This window comes from Pezoporus occidentalis, unplaced genomic scaffold (genome assembly GCF_034315485.1).
Source record: "Pezoporus occidentalis ecotype Australia unplaced genomic scaffold, CSIRO_AGI_Poc_V1 ctg41, whole genome shotgun sequence".
NCBI classification, from domain to species: Eukaryota; Metazoa; Chordata; class Aves; order Psittaciformes; family Psittacidae; genus Pezoporus; species Pezoporus occidentalis.
Genome location: NW_026915736.1, coordinates 3208702 through 3231824, shown reverse-complemented (window position 1 = coordinate 3231824; position 23123 = coordinate 3208702). Strand labels below are relative to the sequence as shown.

The following is a 23123-nucleotide window of genomic DNA, read 5'->3' as shown; positions in this document are numbered from 1 at the left end:
CACAAGTGGGAAGTATGTGACAAACTATCGTGAGAAGAACTGGACTACTTCCATACTTAAACCATCTTGTCAGCCTCTTTCACCTGACAACCTTGCTCATAGTTTACTCAGCAGGAGACAGAGTGCTTCTCCAAACATTTGGAGTAACGTAACTGAAATGATGGCCAACAGAAAGACTCCCATTGCCTTCCCTAGAAGCTGAATTAGCTGAATTATGCCCTGGGAAATGGCTTGTCTTGATGTCAGTGGAGAGTTTCAGGGAGAATGAGGCACTGAGTACATCCATTCTCTAAAAAACGTGTCCACTGTGTCCATATTGACTAGGGATTTTACCAAACACGAGTGACATCTGCTCCTGAGCCCTAGCCAAAGATCTGCTTTACAACACTGCTTACTTCCACCCACGGATCCCTCCAAATCTCAGAAAATCACACTATAGTCCCTGCACTTGTGTTACCACCAATATCTTTTCTCTCATGCCCTGGTTTTAGTACACATTTTTTAAAGCATCCTCTTCCAGCCTACATTTCCTTCCATCCAGGCCTGCTCTGGGAATTTACTGGACTTTACAGCACTTTTTTCTCATGCTTCTCTTCTATTAGGAGAATTGTTTGCTTTTGGCTAGGTGCTTGTATTTTCATTAGTTTCTATGTCTGTTGCTCAGACACTACCTGTTCTGGACTTCACACCAGAATGACAGTTTAGCTGAAAGACCCTATTTGCTTACTACCCTACTTTCGCTAGTTGTCTAGCAAACATCTTGCAGTGTCCCTTCCTATCCTCACAGTGCCAACACTGTGACTGTACAGTGCCTGTATCAAAGCTCCCACACACTGTCCATTTTTAAAAATCCCAATTGCTCAGTAAAACTTTCCTGCAAACATTTTTAGCAGGTGTTTGATGAACAAAATCATAATTACCCCTGCCATCTTCTGCAATGAAACAGTGCAAATATTTCTCCTCATTACATTAGCTGAGGAGAAAATTTACATTTTCATTAAAATCCGCTATGTAGAATCTGTTGAAGCCTCTTTCTACATCTTCCTCACCTGCCCCTCTTCTTAGCAAGCTTTTCACCTCAGGAAATCTTACATAATACAACTCCAAATTCAGGGAGACAACAGCAACGGGATACTGCAATTCACTCAAACACTGAACAAGAGACTCTTGTTAAAAGCCCAGCCCTCTCACATACTCTGTCTTTGCCCCCTGCAAAGTATCTGAATAGAAGCTCATGCAGCTTTCTGGGGCTTGCCTTTCTAAGCAGACTTGAGGCTGAGTAGACATTGCAACAGGGATGATCTCAGGGCTTCTTTCATGACATCTCAGGCCAAGAAGTACAAGCAGCACATGAACCCTGGCCATACACCATTCTCATTCAGCAGGAGCAGGCCTTTTCAAGACCATGGCTTATTACAACGGCTTTGTAACCCCAATTGTTTGCACTTGCTGTGAGCCATTTCCCATGCACACTTTTCGTGCCTGCTCCCTCAACCACAATACTTTCACACCAGAAATACTGCCCCAGCCCATACGCTTTTGGAGTTTCTTTCTTACACAGCCTCTGCAAGCCAAGAAATCTGCTCAGCTCTATTCAGTAGGTTCCTGTCAGTCTTCAAAAGATCACTAATTCCAGTCTGCTTAAAAAATGCCGAGCATTCCCTCCTTTGCAGCTTTTCAGCCTTTCCGTCTTTCTGTAAGCCAGCCAGCACCTGTTGGACCATAAAAGACACACCAGAAACACAATACACCTGAAACTACCAGAAACTTCTGCAATGCTGTGAGCGAGGAGATCTCATGGCTCCATGGAAGGGCCATCAAGCTGCTAATGCAGCACTAGTTTTCTGGAGGAGACTAGTGTGCCCCTGGCTGGTTCATATTAAGGGCAAACAAGGGTTAACAGTGTTTGCTCTTTCCATCTCACCCCCTCCTCCTTTCTGCGCATTTCTGTCAAAGACCTGCTCTCTGGCCAGCCACCACTGGGATTAGGCTGCTCTAACAGTCTGGCTGACACTCTGTGCAGGAATAAAGTCCTGCTGTCTGGAGGCAGCACACTTGAACCTGCTTCACAGCCCTCCACAAGGAGCTCTAGAACTGAAAAGGCAGAAATCAGGACTTTGAAGTTTTCAAATTTACACAAGTTTAAAATACCCTTTTAAAACACCCAACATAATACCAAAACTCTGTGTTGTTGGGTTGGTTTTTTTTCTGTTTTCTTTTCTTTTCTTGAAAAGCTGTAAGCATTTTAGTTACTATGTCTGCTCAGGAGCCATATGGAAAAATCAGTTCTGTCCTGTTAAACTGGTTGCACAGTTTTGGTTTTCATCTGCCTACAGAGATCTGAAAACTTTATGTTGTTTTATTTCATACTTTTTCAGCAAAGAAAGAGAGCAGTCTGGGTATCATCTGGCCAGGAATACAATAGGTAAGCATAGCATTTTTTATGTAGCATATTTCCAAGTGTCTGAGAGTAAACTGTTTGTGTAATTGAGTGAAATCAGCCTTTAGGATGATGTTCTCTTTGGGATAAGCTGATTATAGGTTGGTTGCTTGCTTGGCTTGTTTGTTTTCCTGGTCAAGAAAAGCTGAGCAGCTGTGATATCAGCGCGGTTTGCAAGATCCTGTCATTTAAGCAGCAGAAAGGCTTTTTTTTTTTTTGAATCCTCTCTGAAGCACGGAGCAACTCAGATTCCACTGTCAAAGGTAAAACAAAATATTTGGGGTTATATTTTGAATCTGTAAGCTGTAATTAGACTACAAAATAACAAAGTGGCAAAGTGACTCAGAGTTGTAAGTAAGGCTCTTTTATAAGAACATTAAAAATGGAATTGATATAGTAATGTTAACTATTCTTTCAACTTGTTCAGATGGTTGTTTAATCTTGCATTCAGCCAGGGGATAAAAATATTACAATGAGGAAGATAATATCTTAACTTTATTAGGATGTCAAGTATTGAGATTTAGATAACCTGGTAGCGCTAATTTCAATAATAATCTCACTGATACTAAAGATGCGATTTACTTTGGGAATCACGGATGAAAACAAATTTTGTGAGCAGAATCTTCAGACATATTCAATGCTATGTTTAAATGTACATGTTTGAAATATTTATAAAGGAACTGGTCCTTTTATAAAATCACTTTAATTGTTATGGACAGCAGATCTGATGAATTGTAGATATTTTGACTACCTAAGATCTTCTGCACATTTGCAGGCATAATGAGGAAAGGGCTGAGCTCAGAAACGAATAAAACTTACAAAGGATTGAGACTTTTCTTTAATGTTCTCCTCTATCATTAACCAATAATCAGATTTAAACAGGATCTTTACTGCTTGCTGCTTGTAAGATGCCATGAGCTACTTTTTCCTCAAAAAAAGGATCTTGCTCACAGAGCTCCCTCTGCTTTCCAAATCCCTGAGCTACAGCTTGGCACCTGTGTTAAACGTCTATGCCTCTCTTCTCGCCTTTCCACTTTTGCACCTTACTCTCTTTCTGAAACTAGATGTGGCAGACAAAAAAGTTGTAAGGATAATCAATAATCTCACATAGTAGTGTACTGTGAAAATTTCTTGTGCTAACTGGAATCTTCTATTGTGTAGCTCTGTGCAAAGTACACAGCAGTTTAAATAATGCCAGCTGTGATGGTAGATGTAATGACAGAGATGATTTTTGAGACTGTGTACATTTCCTTCATAGATACAAAGCTGATAATAAAACCTCCTGGCAAAAGGAAGGGGCATACATGCTTTTTTAAATAAAATATCTCTTAACAGAGTGAATACAATAGAGCTGCTGTAGTTTCAGTGAGCAGCAAATGTTTAGATGGGCTGGAAGTGATGCAGGTGGGAAAGGCAAAACAAAAACCTCTAAATGATTTATCCAGCTGCCCTACAGCAATAAAGTCTTCTTTTACATGAGAAGAAGAGCTTAAAATGTCCTAAATATCAGTTTAGGGATTCTTATCCAGGATTCTCCATTTTTCACCAAACAGTATCTTACACTGCTCTGAGTAAGTTATGTTGATCCCCCTCTCTATGCATACCTACAGTCACAATGGATTAAAAAAAAATAAATAATCTCTGACAGAACAGCAGAAGCAGTGTTTGGGATATAGCGACCTCCTTTGAGTTTGAAAGTGACAGTTCCATTACAAATAACCCAGCCTTGAAATTTAGCAAATTCGTTTGTAATTCAACATTATAAGCTAGGAAAAATATTTTAAATTTAATTCTTCACTCATTTTGTTAGCAGTGAAAGTAATTTTATAACTGTCATGTAATATTGCACTTGTGCTATATTGACTATATCTCTCTGTAATAAAAAACTTCATGGAAGCTTATGACATCAAATTTTTGCAGAGAAATTCTTTAAGAAATGTTTCTTTGCAAACTTCAAGCAATTTGGCAAACTGAAGACCGGCACTGTTTGAGTGTCTGGCTTGCTGTAATTATGATTCATAGCAAGAAAAGAACAGAAAGAGAGGGTCACTGGTTATTTTCACTGCTTCCAAGTCAGCCGTTTCCATTCACTTTTGCCATTTCACTTTGCAGTACTGAAGATGTTCTGGTTCTGGTTTTATCAGCCTCTCCACCTTCTCATGGTGGCTTGTTTGTGTCATTCCATAAAAGCACCCACCACCAGTTCCCACCAGAGCTTCAACACCAATCTCTTCAATTTCTACCACTCCCTGATACTTGCTGATGGTAAGGAAACTACAGTTCACCTGCTGAAGGACATACCTAAGAGGTAAGATCAAATCAATCACTTCTAGTCTCAGATACTTCTTATGACACCGATAGCTGCATGCTACCAGTACAAGAATTGCTCTGCACGTGCAAAGCTCTATCGGTGTACACTGAATTTCCAGAGAAATGCTCCACTGCTGTCATGCTTAAGTGTCATCCCATTGCCCAGAATCTGGAACGAGCCTCTGAGATGAAGTTTAGGTGCATGTACGCATTTCAGGCAGCTTTTTATGGTGTTTGTCAGAGCAGTAGCAGAGCTGACACAAAGTGGGTGGGCTCCAGCAGTAAACAGTTGTATCACAAACAGCCTGGCTTCAGAACTGCAGACATATCAGTAGTTATACGTTCACTGTAAAATACAGTAATTTTACCTAGCAAATTAACTATCCCCAAAATCAGTAGAATATCTGCCCAGGCTCCTTACTAAAAAACGTCTGCCAATATCCTGTATGCTGGAAGTGTTTTGTTGAATGGCACTAAAGCTTGCTGAAATCAAAAGAGTTTTGCATGCAGACATTCCGCAGATTCTTCACTTCCCCAAAATACCTACAATGTTTTCTGCCATATCTAGATATGTAGATGATCTAGATATTACAACTGGCACTGCATCTTGGGTAGCAAAGACCAATTTGCTTGTTTGGGAAGACACGCACTTCAAGTGGTTTAATCAGACTCCGCTTTGGACAGCGACCAACATGTACAGATCCACACCCAAGTGGAGTGGCCATGGAGCAGAGGGTGAGCCAGATGGTTCAGTCTCGATATGCATTGCACAGAAAGAAACCAGAACATGACACATGTTATATAATGTGACAATGCTCACCAGAGCAAAATTAGGAGCTCTCCTTGTTAAAAGAAAGTGAGTATTGAAATCTCAAAGAAAAGTTAATTTCACTGTGCTCTTGTGGCATAACATTAAGATTGAAATCAGGAAGCCAAACCCCCTTCAGTTTAGCATGATCAGGTAAGGACCTTATGAACCCCAGAGCCACCCAAACAGGAAACCCAGAGATGACAAGTTTGGGCTTAAAGTAAAAGACTCAAGAATGTGAAACTGTTTCCAGTGAAGCTTGACTGTGGCCCAGTAGCCATACCCTGAAAGTAAGCCAGACCTCAAGGCTCACGTGGTCTGTCCATAATGGCTAGGCTTGTCTCACTACCGAATAAAACCCCTTGAATTGCCTTCATTTAACTGCAGAGTGAGTGACACAAGTGGAAACATTTCTGTGTCTGTATACAGTCCACATACACCAAAACAACAGAAATAAACAGAAAACCAAAGGAATGAGGCAGGAGGCTGGAATCAAAACCTAAGAGTAAACAGATGTCGCTTTGTACTGCTTACACGCAGCAGCTTCTGTCATGAAGGCAAGTAGTTTAGGACTGGCCTGTTCCAAAACTGCCATTGATGTCTGATAAAGTTCAGGACTGGCTAAAACCATTCTGTTACACCCACTTTACCTGATACCCAGGAAGATCCAAGTATGTAAGCACATATGAGGGAAGATAGGCTCTAAGAGGTTTCACTGAACTCCAGTAAGGAAATCCTGGGGGAAAACCTTACCAAATTCCCCAGAGTTAGCCAGCTGGTAGTTACCTAAAAGGTATTCAGTTTAATCATATCCACCATCCAAAATAACCAGGTAAGTACTGAAATAATATATATAATATATAGAATCATAGAATCATAGAATAGTTAGGGTTGGAAAGGACCTTAAGATCATCTAGTTCCAACCCCCCTGTCATGGGCAGGGACACCTCACACTAAACCATGTCACCCGAGGCTTCATCCAACCTGGCCTTGAACACTGCCAGGGATGGAGCATTCACAACCTCCCTGGGCAACCCATTTCAGTGCCTCACCACCCTTACAGTAAATACCTTCTTCTTTATATCCAATCTAAACTTCCCCTGCTTCAGTTTGAACCCGTTACCCCTTGTCCTATCACTACAGTCCTTAATGAAGAGTCCCTTCCAAGCATCCCTATAGGCCCCCTTCAGATACTGGAAGGCTGCTATGAGGTCTCCACGCAGCCTTCTCTGCTCCAGGCTCAACAGCCCCAACTTCCTTACCCTGTCTTCATACGGGAGGTGCTCCAGTCCCCTGATCATCCTTGTGGCCCTCCTCTGGACTTGTTCCAACAGTTCCATGTCCTTTTTATGTTGAGGACACCAGAACTGCACACAATACTCCAGGTGAGGTCTCACAAGAGCAGAGTAGAGGGGCAGGGTCACCTCCTTTGACCTGCTGGTCACGCTCCTTTTGATGCAGCCCAGGATACGGTTGGCTTTCTGGGCTGCAAGCGCACACTGAAGCTGACTCATGTTATTTTCTCATTGACCAACACTCTCAAGTCCTTCTCTGCAGGGCTGCTCTGAATCTCTTCTCTGCCCAACCTGTAGCTGTGCCTGGGATTGCTCCGACCCACGTGTAGGACCTTGCACTTGTCATGGTTAAACGTCATAAGGCTGGCATCAGCCCACTTTACAAGCATGTCAAGGTCCCTCTGGAATACAATAATATATCTTAAAGTGGGAAAAATATTGCCTATGTCAAGTGGATAAATATTTCAGCAAATATTTATGGATTAGAAGAAAGCCCACACTAAGTATTCTTCCCACAGTTGAAGATTTCAGACATTCATCATCCCCTTGTGTTGATGAACCTCAAGTGACAAGTAATTTCTACCTACAGTGGAGTGACCCACACCAGAATGGCTGATTCCAAGGAGTCTCAGGTAGACTTGAATTTCCTAACACTTTCCCTCCGGTTTTAATCTACATTTACAGGTATTACTTTGCTTTGGAGGAAGGCAGAGCCCTTGAACCTTTCACAATAACCGTGACCCCCTGTGATGTTCCCATCGAATGGAGCATACTTGTGCACAAGGCTTCAGCAAGTTTCCTTGGAAAAGCAGAACGAGGTAAGACCTTCAGTCTGCCTAAGGAGAGACAAAGAAAGTGTAAGCTATTCTTAAGGAGTTGTGTTACAGGAAATTCCCTGAAAGCTTAAACAACTCATGCTTTCTTCTCCTGTGAACTGACATGGGCTGAAGAGGACATCTCTGTCTCCATGAGTAAAGCATGGGGGGCCCATGGGATTTTGCAGTCAAGTCAAGTAAATTAAGGATTAAATGCCAAAGTCTAAGATTAATATTTGGGAGAAACCCTGTGTCTTCAGGGCTCCACAAAAACAGATCAGCTTCATAAACCGTTTGTACTGGCCCAGACTTCCCTTTGCTACCTCAGCTCTTTTTCTGTGGCTCAGGCCACTTCAACCTATCATTTTGCTCCCTACAGCAATGCAGAGAAGATTTGGCTGTTTATTTTTTTTGGAATGCTATCTACCATGGCACTGGGCATTAAGCTGCCTTTAGCCTAAAAGGAAATTCCATTCTCTTTCATGATTTTTTGAATTAACTTTTCAAACTAAAATCTGAAAGCTACCCTTAACAAGTTCTTACCTGTCAGGCAGGTACACCTTACTGAGGAGTTCAAATACGTTCCTTTGAAGTGATAAGTTTTCCTTCTTCACAAGAGATGATGACACAAAACTAAAGCAAAGCAACCCCCTTTCACAGAAAGTATGAGTCTCCTTGAAGTAAAGTACATGAAGAGACAGCCATTGGAAGAAGAAAATTATAGGGACATCAGGGACAATGCAAGTCAAGCTTTTGCAAGTTGTGGTTTTATAATTATTGTCCTTTTGAAAACAGAATTCTACAACTGCACTGCTAAAATAAAAGCTATTCAATTTTTATTTTAATAAATTGCTAGTAGCAAAAAGAATTTTTAGTTATAATTGTCTTCAAGAAGAAAATATGATGTTCCCTGACATATGAACAATAGAAGCTATGCAGTGTGCTTCATTTCACATCTGTTTAAAAAAAAAGCTACAAGTCTGCTTTTTGCCTGCAGGTGATCATGGCACACAAGAGGTCTCAATGTTTCAGAAGGCTCCAAGCATGGTGACCACGATTTTTAACTATAAAGGAAATTCTGTAGAGACTTACATGGGTATGTCTTCTCATTCTGCCCTTTATATGCTAGAGTTCTTATCCACTGAGCGAGACACGCACATTACTGTGTACTTAACAACTGACACAACATCTGGGCACCTCTATCCAGAACTTCCAATGGATCCACGGATAGATGTTATTGGCATTGGGCATACAACTGTGACTCTAACCTGGAAACACAGTCCCTCTGTCTTGCAACATAGAGATAACATTCAGTACTGTCTTCTGGTTAATGAAAAGCACAACTATAAGAGCTTATGTGCTGCTGAGACAGCAATCAGATCCTCTGGAATGAAACTGCCACCTACATTAGCTTTGTCTCTCTCTCCGTACCTTCTTGAACCGCAGCAGGTGATGATATTGTCCAAAAGCGAATTGAGCATCATCAACAAAGTGAGTAGTGGGGAAGTCAGGCAGATATGCATGGGTACCAAGAACACTTACACAGTGCCCAATCTCAGCCCCAGCACCCAGTATTACTTTGATGTTTTTGTTGTCAATCTCCTCACAAACGCCAGTGCTGCTTACACTGGGACATTTGCAAGAACCCTGGAAGAACCTGAACCTAAGGTGAGGGAGCTGAAAGATGGGAAAATGATTCAGGTTGTCCTAGATGGAAAAAAGCAGAAATTCTACAGCCTGCAGTACCAGGCAAGGCACAAGAAAATACAATTCACCTTTCAGTTGTGTCGTGGCCAAATACGGGTTCAGATAATTAAGAATGGTAAACCAGTGGCATCGGAAAACATCTCAGGGCTGAGGTATTTCTCACTGAAGGGAAAGCTGCTGGACACATATTTGGTGCAGCTTAGTTCCACAGAGGAGCTTAACTCTTCTGTGAAAGTACAGGTGTCAACCCATTCCCACAAGCCCTTATTCCCACTTCTTCCAGACAGCTTAAAAATCAAGTCCTTCAGTAAACTGAGGACCTGCAACTCTGTCACTATTGCCTGGCTAGGAACACAAGAGAAGAGCAAGTACTGTGTGTACAAGAAAAGGATTGAAGAACATCAGGTCTGGACGGAACTGCAGAGCGCGGACAGGTGTTCTGGGCCTGAATCTCGACCCAAGTCAGAGAAAGTGCTGTGCAAGCATTTCTATGATATAAATCTTCAGCGAGCTGTCACCACAGAGACCATCAAAGGGCTGGATGCAGGGACCCTTTACCTGTTTGATGTATATCTCTTTGGGCCATCTGGCTTCCCCATCAGATATCACAGCAAAATTGTGAAGACCAGAAAAAAATGTTGAAGGTTTTAAAGAAATGTTTTGCAGTGAATGAATGAAGACTATTATCAAAATATATGCCAATCAATGCCATAGCTTGTGCAGTTTAAATTATGCTGACACGCAAAAGATTTAAAGCTGTGAGATTCTAAGGAGGAAACCTCTTGTTTGTCTAGATTACTATGCTTACTTCTGCATCTTCTTTTCTCTTTAAGTTTTTTTTTTTCCTCTCAGCTGACTCATTCAGACATTGAAAACAGACCTGCAAGACAAATCTGTGCACATGGAAATAAAACACCCACAATGACACTCATGAGAAATGGATTGGTTACCTAAAAAGCTTCTGAAATCCAATACAGAAGCAACGGGAAATGCGTCTCAAGAAGCACACATCATTATTTTAAAGTCCCAGAGAGTTTTCTACCTTTTGTAACTGCATCAGCTAATGAGGAACTGAGTGACACCACAGTCAAGCTGCTTTTGAGAAGCTGAACTTCCCCACTGCTTGAACATGGATGGAGACAAAAAAGAAATTAATGAAAAGGAATGGAACTGGTATAGAGCTCCATGCCTTCAGTAAAGCAGGCTGAAATACATCTTCCTCTATCACCTGCATGCTTGCTTGGCTTTCATTTCCATAGAGAAAATGTGGTTGTTTAGAAACAGACAACATTCAGCCCAGGAACTAGCTCTGGATCCAGCTTTCCTGAGAAATATACACACTGCTATGCTGTTGTCCATTGAGGAAAGTAGCATGTAAGGAATCAGGCCACAGAAATGAGGTTTTTATCCATAGTCTCTGATATCAAACCCAGATCTATTACTGTGTGACTCCTGAGTGTAATATACTCACTTTTTATATCCTTAACCCAGCCTTTATCAATGAATGAATTGCTTTAGTAAAAATTAAATGTGGTTTTGTATTAAATATCATAGAAGGAAAATATTTGTAGTAAAAATCCTGACAAACACTTTTTTTGTTGTCTTTTTTCCTTTATTACCTTCCTCAGATGACAAGAGAGACACTATAAAGAAAATTTGAAAAAAAAACCCAAACCAACAACTCTTAAAAGCCTCCTTATGCTCAATTTCAATTATCAGCAGAAAAATATTTTGAACATAAGCTCGTGGCAGGACTGGAATTTACATATAAGGAGATATGATAGATCAACTGACCCAGAGGTTACCAAAGAACTCTTGCTTGCCATAATTTTCTTTTCTCTACAGTTACACTAAGCAAAGATACAGATGATTAATTCTATTAATGTATATTTCAGAAGTTCACTTGCAATTCTTTGTCATCAAGGTTCTGGTTTACTCTGAGGTAATAATTATTACCTCCCAGCATACTCAGATGCACTTCACAAGGACTGAGTCAGTCCTCTGTGCAGAGGATCATGCATTTCCTTCTCCAAAGCCTTCATAGAATTGTGCACTCTGTACAGTGCATGCTATATATTAGCAGACTTACTAGCCCAGAAGGGTTCTGGCCTTCACACAGGATCAGCTGCAATATCTGGGCTTTGGCTAGGCTTTACATTCCTGCAGGCACTACTCTGGATTGATCAGTGCCATGGCAGAAGCTGTGCACTTTGTGACCTCCTCTCCACACTCCGCAGGCCTTTTGGCTAATTACACAGGCTGGCAGCTGCACTGCCTTCTTTCCAAGGCAAGCCTTCTCTTCATCACCCAATCACTCCTGCAAACTTCCTAATTTTCCTGCTTGTTGGTCTTTTTCTTAATTTGCATGAAATTTACTTCTTTAGGAAAGACTACAGAAAGAATATGAAGCCATCAAATATCCTGATGACCAACACTGGTCAGGGACTCCATTCTGCAGCCACCTCACAGGATGAGGACTGATGGCTACAGCCAAGTCACATGAGAAGTCATCATGCACTCACATAGTCTGAGCTCAAAGAGCAACAGATGTCATCTGTGCTTGGAAATCTTCATGATTTATTCTGCTTTCCCTCTCGATTTCAAGCATCTCTATTCTGGATGAACTTCACTTAGACGCCCTACTAATGATAGAGGAGGAACAGGAAGATCTGTTTAACTGCAGATGCAATATATTCTTAATCCACTGCCCTCAGCTGGTCAGAGCATTAACCCTTGCTTTTGCCCTTTGTACACAAACGCCACAAAAATGTCACTTGGAAGAGGAAGATACATTGGCATCTTGCCTGATACCAGTGCCTCTAAGAAAATACATCTTTCATAACAGAACTGACTTTAGACTTCCCAGCAAAACTTTAGCTTAAGGTTGTAGGCAAGAGGTTCTCAGGAAGGGTTAAAAGGAGAGTCTGGAAGAGGGCAGGAGAGCTGAGCCGTCAGAGGTGAGCAGCTAAAGCTTGGTGTAGCACTGAGCTGACTGACAGTTAATATCTGGAGGGAAAAAAGGGCAGGTTTGGAGGTCAACAGATATTTCAGGAGGACTTTGGGAAGAGCCAAGAGATTCTCCTCCTCCTCCCAGCTTTACCAGCTCCCCTTCACCTCTCCCTCACTACTGCCACACATAGAGGACTGGTTGAGGCAGAGACCAGAGGGGAGCTTTGAAGACCGCGACTTCCTGCTCCTGCAGCCTGGGCTGTGACACAAGCAGAGCAGTGGCTGCTGCTGCTGCTAGGAGAGCTGATGCTAGTCCCTCACTCACAGGAGAAGCTGCCACCCACACATACCAGCCTTTCCATCAGCAAAGGCCCCTGCACATGGGAGGGAGAGCCTGGCTATAGGGAGGAACATGCTGTTCTGTCACAACCCATTGCCTCTAATATAAGCAGAGCAGGCAGCCTGCCCTCCAGGTATCAGCCCACTTCGCCTACGTGTGCAGTCAGCCATGGTCTGTAATACAGACCCCAGGAGCAGCAGAGAACGTTCCTCTCTGTTGATACTTCTACTGTGTTTCTGCCTGTGTGCGCCAGATTGCAAACCTGTTTTCAATTCACTCATGCCCATACCCTGCTTATGAGGCAGCCTTTGTGTTAAAAGTTATTTTGAGTGCCACTTTGATGACTTCTGTCCTGGAAGTGAAGTTTCAGAGCTTTATCCACAACAAAACCATAGGCGCTGCATTATGACATTGGTGCTCTTCCTGCCCCCTGCCGACTGCACCTGTGTGGAGATGTGTCTTCAACAACCAGAAGTCCTTCTTCAAAGCAGTTTGGCATCTTTCCATCTTCTTGCCACCCCATTTGACTAGTGCTTGCCTGCTGCAGTCTGGTCATACATAGTTCCCAAGTCACATTTACCTTCTTTCTTAATGCTTTCTGCAGTCTTTCTTACTGGATTTCTAGGGAAGCCACTTTCTTCTGCCCAGCCTGCCCTGAGCTGTCATCAGTTCTTCCCATCTGCTACCCATCCCCGTTGAATCTGAGTCACATAGAATGTGCAGATATCTTCATGAAGAACAACATTTCAAGAGCAATGTTTTGCTTTTGTGGATCATTTAAAGTTCTCAACATCGTTACCATCAGGCCAAAGTATTTTTCTTAGTGTTCAGTGGTAGGTGCCAGCTTTTGTGTGCTTCCAGCTATCATAGCTCTAGACCTGTCACAGCTGAGATCAAAGCCTGAGGCCATACATCTCTTCCCAGCATTTTTACAGACTTGCTCCATTGCTAAGCCACCTCTCCACATGGGAAAATGGGGTGTCAGGTACCAAAAATAAAGAGGGCAAGTAGTAAGAGAAAACAGGTTTCATATCCACATCCATTTTTGCTGTGCTCATCCTCACAAATCACTACTTACATTCTGGAAATGAGGTTCTGGTATCTGAAATAGTGAAATAGCAAAGCATGGGCTTCTAAGTTTGCCACTGTGTATGCCTGTAAGCTGCAAACCAGTACAAGGGGCTCCTCAGCATCTCCTTACAGTATTTTATAAAACTGCTATTACTGGAAACTTTAAAATTAACTTAAGGCAGTAATTGATTGTTTAAGTTATACACTTTGAAAGATACTACTGCCTAAAACTGGTGTAGAGGTTTCTGACACTGAGTTCAAGGACTGGTAACATTTATGCGTTGATATTTAACTGACATTGAGAATCATCTGTTTCATCATTCCTTTTTCCTCCTGTATTTAACAGCCCATTTATTCATTCCCTATTACTTCTATTTTTCTAACAAATGTAAATAAACCCTTCAAAGTGGTTCTGTTAGCCTTTTAGAAATTGTTCCCTATGTGCCCACAAGTACATGCAGTGATGCAGCCACAGCTTTTTATTTATTTCAACTTTGCATGTTTTTTTCTGGCTAAAGCCTTCCCACTTGGAAGACTTGCTTCAAGCTTAAAGCAATATGTTGAAAATAGTCTTGCTACTTTAGCTGGACTGAAATCTTGCTCACTAACTGCTTTCAAAGACACAGAGATGATGTGTTTGTTTACATGTCTACACATCACCCCCATGTTGGGTTCATTACTATTAGTTGTTGGGTTTGGTGGGTAGAGTTTATGAGTTTGTGACACTGCAGTCAAACATCCTGGCTACATGCAGCTTTGCACAAGGCTTAAAATCTAATTTTGAAAGTCAAATAATATTAGCACTGACAGCAAGCCCAAACCAGTGACCCCAAAATGCCAAAGGCTTTCAGGTGCTCTTAAAGCAGCTGAAGCTCTCTGGCATTTAGAAAAAAATGGATGACTTGGCAGGTGAAAATATTCAGCAAAATACAAACCCCAGGCAAAACAAAATAGATTATTGTATCTTTGGGGGTGAAGGTGAACAAAAGATGCACGACTGCTCAGTGCTACCTATTTGGCACATGCTGGATTGAGAAATCAAAATGGTAACAAAGCACAGACAGGTGAATATATTTCTCTTGCAAAACAGCAGATTATTTCCTGGGCAAGTCTCTCAAGGAATATTATGAAATAACATCATAGAAAGCAGCTACATTTTCTAGAAGAGGCAAACAATATGCACGTCTCACTCCTGCATTGCATTCTTCTGCAAAGCAGCGTGGCACAACTCAAGGGTGAGCCCAGAGGACTCTGGGCTAACAAGCGCTGCCGGCACAAGCCACTGCCACTCCAGCAGGCAGTGCTGCCAAGATTTGGTTGAGCATCCCAGTCAGCACATAAAGTGTCGTGCTGCTGCCAGGCCTGCAAGTGCAAGAGGGCAGCATCAGGCTGCATGAGAGGAGGAAAGAGCTCATTTGATAAGGCTTATCAGGAGTAAATATTTCAGCAAATTGAAAAACCCAAGCGTGTTGCTGATAAGATTAAGGAAGAACAGATACAAGAAAAATCCAAGGAGCTTACATTTTATTTCTTTTAGTCTTTCAAATGTTCCAAATTCATGTGGTGGCTCTTGTTTAAAATTAAAAGTGACAGCCATAGAACAAAAGAAAATGGGCACTTGCTGAAAGCACTCTAACACCAGTATTTCCACTTCCTCCAAGATGTTCAAGACTGCCATCACTGATGGGACCAAAACTCCTGCAAAACAGAGAAATACAGTGGTGTCAAGGGCAGTCACAGATTTCACGAGGTTTAAGTGGGGAGTGGCAGTTCAGACACGACCTGCCTAGCAAGTTGTGATCTCAGGCATCCTCCTGACAACTCTGTATCTTCTCCTGTAGTGCCCTTGCCACAAAGGAGGTTCTTTGGAACATTACTTCCCTGCCTCACTGACAGCAACACCTGAGCAGCACCAGAGCTGGATGTCTCACCCAGTCCTCTGGGACAGGGGCAAATAAACCCATTTCTCAGGGGTTTGTTCTTCAGGGAATTTGGTCACTGATCTTGAGCCCTCTGTGAGAGACTGAGGATTTGCTTACAGGGACTAAGCCATCCCCAAAAACTGTACTTCTGAGGAAGTTTCTATCCAATACTGCTCCTCTACCTCAAACTGATGAAAGTGTTTGAACAAAGATAGCCTTCCACTGGCTAGCAGCAGCACAGACTGAAGAAGCAAGCACCAGCTTGCTGTTTCTTTTTGCAGGTATTGGTCATGGGCGACACAGGCAGGGCTTTGAGAAGGTGACCTGGGACCTCAGTTTGAAATGTTGGGTTTTTTTCAGAGTCCTATGGTAATTTGCTCTAAAAGCAGAACCTGGTGGGAAAGAAGACCTTCAGAGGCCAGGGTGGGAACTGAAGCATGAAGAATCTGAAGGTAATGAGGTAAAATTTGAGTTTGTTAGAATCTTCTAAGGAAATGAAAGGCCCAGCCTGGATCCACATTTTGCACTGAGCTCCCATTTTTATAAGCTGCCTGCAACTCTGGGAGCCCTTTTGCGTGGAGAGAGATTTCACAAGAAGGGCATTAATTTTTCAGCAGGGCTCTGCAGGAGCCCTAATAAAGGCTGCCAGTGAGATACATCAGTCCTGACCCTTCTGTAGGATTTTCCAGGCACCAGCACCACAGTGATAACTATGATACTAATCACTTTTTCATTCTCTTTCCAGCAGAAGGAAGATTGTGCTAGATTGAGCTTCACTACTGATTCATTTCTGTCTCTGGAGATTCAGTGCCAGCATATAAACCCACTAAGCCCCTAGTATTCCTGTAGCTCGTGATTCACACAAATAGAAGAACTCAGCAGGCAGCATGTTGTCTGTACCAAGACCATGACTGTATGGAAATAATCTGAGAGTCCCCTTTAGAGGCCTCTGAAAATAACCACAGACAACACACTGTTAAGGTAATGTCCTATAAGATGAGGATTTCACATTTAACAGATTAGCTACATAAAAAACCCACAAAACCATAACTGTTCCTTGAAGCAAATAGTTAAAGTATAGCTCTTCTGCTTTCTACTTTCTTCTGGGAGGCGTAAGTTAAAACCAGCCTGGCAACAAAGTGACACTATACAGCGCAGCTGAGGTGGTGCCATGGTTGAGAAAAACATCAAATTTAAAGACAGAAAGTATTTGTGTGCGCTCCCATACTTTTCTGTGGAGACATGAAGAGCTTGGTGATGGCTTTAAACAGGTTAGATACATGTCCACTATGAGCTTAAGGCATGATCTGGCTCTTGTAAGGCCACAGAATTAACTAGAAAGTTTAATGTTGGCTATTTGAGTGGATCTTTCAGTTACAGGAGCGCAGACCTTCCTATCATGTCCAGGTGGAGAGTTTCACAGGTGTATCTCTCAGAAATGGCTGAGAAGCACAGCTACAACTTGACTGGTTTCCTAAGCCTCACTAATGAGGACTCAGGGCTCTTGAAGATGAGCACCGCCTCTTTGGAAAATTATTTCAAATCAATACTTATGCATGCACCTAACTGATAATATGATATACTAAGTACATTTGTAAGATGCATAGGTGAGAATCTGTAAAGCCTCTTCCGGAACTCATCTTCATTTTCATAAAACCTATGCTTCAAACAACTTCATGTGAAGTTGGACAAGATATCAAGTCATCCCTGAGCAATGAGTGCTTTAGGAAATACTAAGGAACAGAGTTAAAACTGTCTCCACACATTCACCCAGCCACACACAAGCCTCCTTAACAAATAAATCCATTCTTTCAAATCGCATTGAACTTGTCTTGGAAGAAATTAACATGAGCAGGGACTGGAAAAACTTGCCATAAATCATAACTCAGACGATGTTTCAGAAATGAAAAAAGTAAAGGAGACTGAAAAAAGTAGATGGTTGGAGTTTCCCATAATTTCAGGAGCTAAAGAAACTACTGACAACATGCATAGCATTGCTTGTTCTCACTGTGTTTCCAGGATGTCTGCAACTTTGTCATATAATTAGTTGTGTGGGATACGCAGAGCTACTGTTGTTCACTGCAGTGGTACTAAGGGCTCATCTCCTAATGCTTCATCCACTGCACCCCTACAATTGTATTTAGTTAATTCCTTCCTTCACCTTTTCCCATTCTTGACATACAGGAAGTATTTGTATGCGTGAGCTGCTTGGCTTAACAGTATCTCAATCTCATAACCTAGGACCAGTTTAATGATTTTTAAGCATTTGGAGTTGAAAGTACTCTTGACTGAATTGTCAGCTGCAGATTCATGAAGAACCATGAAAGCAAGAACAGTTTGCTTACAATGTCAATCAGGAGGCCTCAGGATGCTTACTGTAAATGGTGGAAATTTTTAACTTGGAGGATTCTTTGCCCTTTTTGTCATAGAAGAATCCCAACCAAAGAGGGAACAATATTAAGCATTACTGTCAGTGACTAGTGCCTTTGAGGACAACAGCCATCCACCCACAGAAAAGGATTCCTTTCTTTATTGACAACACAGAGAAGGAAACACAATTTTATTACTCGGTTGACCTAAAAAAAAAAATAAAAAAAAATTAAAGGTTTGTTTCAGGCAGTTAGTTAGTTTCATAAGTGGGCCAAACCCTCTGGGTTTGTAATGTGGCACAGTCCTCAAAACCAGACGCCCCAAAGCATATAGTGCCAGTTTCTCAGCTCAGACCGAGGACCCACAAATTGGCTAGACCATCAGAAGTGCTTTGCACATAATATCTCCTAGTGGGACAAAGTCCTTTCAAATCTGTCTGTAACTCAACAAAACCACAACAGTTACATCTGCAAACAATTTGGCCCATAATATTTTCCTCCCTAGTCATGCTTAAGCAAAGGAAAAAATGCTACTTTTATAACTACTTTATTCACTTTATACATAGGTACCAATTCTCAACTTTCTGGAATACTTGACAGAAAGAAGCAAGGTGTGGGTCTTTATTTTTCTCCCAGAATGGAATTTAATTAGCTACAAAGACAACTATTATCCAAAACACAGCTATTCTAAAGCAAAAAGGCAGATGGTTTCACTTTGAAATGTAGCTACTCTACAAGTGATATCACAACTCTTATTCATGCAAAATAGTTTTTGTTGCAAGGGTAGCTATTCTTGAAGAAAAGATTCAAAGATAGAACTGAAAGGTGATTCAGAACATCCAGAAAACCCTGTAAGTTTATAGCTCAAAACAGGACATTAGAGTGGAAAACCACAGCTCACGTTGTGTTGTGCACAGTCAATTCTGACTACAGTAAATGACAATTCAGTTATTTAATAGTCTTTTGAGTTTCAGAAATTGGCAGCAAACCTAATATTTCAACTATTTGGATAAAACTGTTCTGTGTCTCTAGGGTATTGCTCTTTATTTGCCCCAACTCTATTAATTCCATCTTAACCAGGTATTCAGAAAATGTGTGATAGCAGAATTGATCAGTCAAAACATACTGAACATTCTTTTCCAGAGGATTGAGAAATCATTTAAGTAGAACCTTGCAACATCCTTTGGCTACTGTCCCTCCCACTAGCTTCTTGTAAGAATAAAGACTTGCACCTTTTTCTACAGACTTTAGCAAAATATGCACATACACTTTGGTACAGGAATTTATGCCCCCCCCCCCCCCAATACAATAGTTCCCCACCCACTCCCTAAGAAAAGTAAGTAAGTTGTCACAGCAAAACACCATGACATCAAGAGTGTCTCAGCAAGCTTTGTAGAGTTTCCAGATCTGTTTTTGCTTGCTGGTCTTTTGCCTTGTACCAACCCTCACCTGCTACACGTGGTCCCTTTGTATACTCTCCAGCACACTCTCTGCCCTGTGGAGTGTATTCATTATAGAGCTGCCAACTGTGCTCTGAAACACTTAAGAGTCTATGAAGATGGTGCAAGTGAGTGGCATTATTGCCATCCATGCATCCATACTGTATTTCCCACATTCAAAAAGGCATCTTTCTGCTTCCTGGAAACCATGCAGGGCCAGGGAATAGCAATATTGTGGCAAGAACGCAGTAAAAAAATCTAGACGCAAACATAGGATCCCTATCTGAATTTTGATCCCTATCTTTTGGTTCCCAATAGAGTAATGGTGAACAGCATATTGTGGTTTTTATTTGGTCTTTTACAAAATTGTGGGTTATTTTCAAAATGCAGCTTTGATTCAAATCTGAGTTGGTTTGGTTAAGGCTTGCATCCAAACCTTTTAAAAACCAGTTCAGTTAAAACAGTTAAAGGAAGTAGTATAGGGTTTATTGTACTTTTTCCTTTAACAGTAATGTTTTGACTGGAAGCAATTTGGGTCAGGAGATATTTTTTGTGCTATGTGTATTCAAGCCACAGCTCTGATCCTGATGGACCTACGTGCAATAATAAATCTAGTGAATACTTTAAAGCAAGAATAAACAATGGGTAACCGAATAATTTTACCATTAGGTGGCACCAGAGAATATTTTAACATTAATATGAAGCACCACTGGAACTGTAAACTGGAATAGTCTTAAAGCAGATGTAGCCACTATATTAAAAAAACAGTCATCTTTGCTATGCGTATGAGCACTTCAATTATTTGTCTATAAGTGATAGCTTTACTCAGCTCATCAGAATGCAAGTTGCAGCTAAATCCACAATTTCTTTATTAGCAAGATTTTTTCTATTCTTAATCGCACAAGAAGTGTTCAGCATGAGATTGCCATGCAGTTTGATTTAACTAAGATGAACAGCTTTTCAGTGTTTTAATTGCCTTACTGAAGAGAGAGATATATCTCTGCTCAGAAAATTCCAAATGTAGGTTATTAAAAAAGACACTTTCAAGAGTCTCTGTGCATATCTGATACAATTCCAGCTACATCTATGAATATTTTACCCACTACTGAACTCTTTTCTGTTTATGAAACAATACTTTTAAGAACACAAAGGCAGGACCTAAGCAGTAGCCATATGTTTCTTCTCGAATTCCAGCCAGTCAAATGACCTGAAAATCGCTGTTGCAAGAACTTCTAAAACATATGGCTAAGTACAGGGAATTTGTTAACTTCTTGTGTCAGATCCAAGAGTTTCCAATTATCAACAAAAGATGGCATACCAACCCAATTACTCCCGATATATTCCCGTCGAGACAGATTCCATGTAACCATAGCTGTGTGGGTGTATGTGGTTTGAAATAACAGGAATCACTGAAAATTTAGTGTAAATAAAAAAAGTAGACCTTCTGCATATCACATCCAGACAAATGTGTCCCAGTGTGCTGAATGTGCTTTCAACAGGAAGCAGGAATTTTTAGGCATTCTACCAACGCTGATTTCAAGCCATCATAAACTATTAGAGGTACATTTACTTTCCAACATTACAAAAAAGTCCTGAAACAGCTTATTTCATTTTTCAAAAGAGTGGAAAAAATACACATTTCTTACATAAGAAAAAAAACACAGCAAATAATTTTCTTCTTCAAAATTATTATTTGCAGATTGCTTTTTAATACATCATCCTTGTAGTGCTGGCTGAACATGAGGCTATAATTAACAGTCAGAACACTGGTACATTATGCACATTTCTGATATATCTGACTGAGCAACTGAGTCTGGTCCCATGGTCTTACTCACACAAGTGTTTAGACCCAGCCTCTGCAGACACAATGTGTTTCCATACCATGCTTGACTGAAGGATCTCTAGGCATTCTACTTGACAGCAAGATGAAAAAAAGATGATATATTCACAGTAATGAACCAGAATTCATAGAAACACTAAGAAAAAAGCATGAGGAACACATTTGTAAACTAAACAAAATTTCATATTTATGCAGTAAAATTTATTGCATCATCTAAAGAGCTATATAAACTGTTAAGGACTATTTCCACTTTACGATGTCACTGTGTTGATCCAGGTCAATGACTTTATATTCTTCACTAAGTATTTTTCTGGTTTAATTCTTGTTTTAATCACACATTCATCTTGCAAGGAAGATGCAGGTCCACAGGTCACTTCATGCTGCATTTCTATTTGAATTCAGCATGTCAAAAGCCACTGCATAGGTCCTTTATATTTAGCTTCTAACTACTGCAACTGTTCTAAGGTTTAAGGCATGGGTGGTGGCAAAACATAAGAAATGGCAATTATCCACAGGCAAGCCAGTTACTAAAACCCTTCTTTGCCTGCAGTCGCTTCTCAGACATAGGTCCCCTTGGGTCAAGCTGTGCAATCCCTACCAGGGCAGAATTCTCTTACTACAGTACGGACCTTTGGCTTTGCTCTAGTCAGAGTACAACCGGACTAAAGGCTGCAAAAAGAAACACACCTCGTGGGCCACTTGCTGAAGAAAAGGCCTGAAAGAATTCATGCCACTGGTGAACTGAGAGGAAAAAGCCCTACAAAGCCAGAGAACCTCATCTTCCTCAAGATTTCCAGCCAGACAAGTTGATCATGAGGGGGACTGGTCTGTTCCAACCAAAGTAATCAAAACTAATGGAAAATGATCCCAAATATTAAGAACAGACTAAGCATTAAAATAACTGCACATACAAAATCTTTTTTAAGAGTCTAAAAATGCAATCGTCTCCTAATGTCTCAGTACTTATTTTCATGAGACTGATAATCACTCATTCAACTAACTGCTCATTTGTTGTACTGACTTTAAGAGTAGTACCTGAACTATTAGAGTAAAAAAAAGACAGATCTTTAAAAACACAACCTTAGTCTAATTAATGTGTCATGAGGAAGAAAACAAAGAGGTGAAAAATGGCATTCTGCACCTGCCTAAAGTTATCTAACTAAAGCAGGAAGGTTAAAAAAAACAACCCCAGACAAAAGACCATTCTGAAATTTGCTACCTCTGTGCTATTCAAGTGTAGATGACTGATGCATTTCTCCCAAAAGATAAAAACTAAACTGTTGTTCCTTATCAGAACAAATAATATTTGGCACTGTTCATAAGAATTTCCAATATTAACCCACCTGTAAACCAAAGAAAACATTTTCTCATAGCTCAGGAATTACAGTGCCATGGCAGTTCATTTGTAAGACACAGGAATGTTGCTTGTGAAACTTAACCTGGTATGAACACATGGAGGTTTTTCAATGATTAGCTATTGTTTTATCAGTTTCATGATGCAAAAAGATGAATTTTCACCAGTATCTTAATGGCATCTAACTGTCAATGTTCCCTCAGCACAATAAATGTTAGTAGTCAATAGGTTTTCCCAAGTGTCCTTACAGACCTTTTTTCCTACTAAACCATGGGGAAAGTGTTCAGAAGACTGTACTGTGAATCAAAATACCTACTTTAAGTCAGCAAGAATCCACCTGCCAAAACACTAGCCCCCACTGCACAATATGATTCACTTGTCAAACTTGGGCTTTCTCAGACATATGCAACAACCAAATGCATATTTTTACCTCCTCCTTTCCATGATATATTGTTGGGGATTGA

At 40.9% G+C, this 23123-nt stretch overlaps 1 protein-coding gene across 2 annotated transcripts; it reads left to right on the top strand.

Annotated features, from left to right (window-relative positions):
• The first annotated feature begins 1961 nt into the window (after positions 1-1961).
• LOC134171627 (protein NDNF-like) lies at positions 1962-10964 on the top strand. 2 transcript variants are annotated; one of them, XM_062634042.1, is made up of 4 exons: positions 1962-2425; positions 4553-4748; positions 7538-7671; positions 8666-10964. In XM_062634042.1, exons 2-4 carry the CDS (start codon positions 4561-4563, stop codon positions 10015-10017), a joined length of 1674 nt encoding a protein of 557 aa, XP_062490026.1. In that variant the 5' UTR covers positions 1962-2425; positions 4553-4560; the 3' UTR covers positions 10018-10964. The 2 variants fall into 2 exon arrangements, with proteins under 2 accessions (XP_062490026.1, XP_062490027.1); XM_062634043.1 differs by lacking the exon at positions 1962-2425 and adding an exon at positions 2580-2703.
• Positions 10965-23123: the final 12159 nt, after the last annotated feature.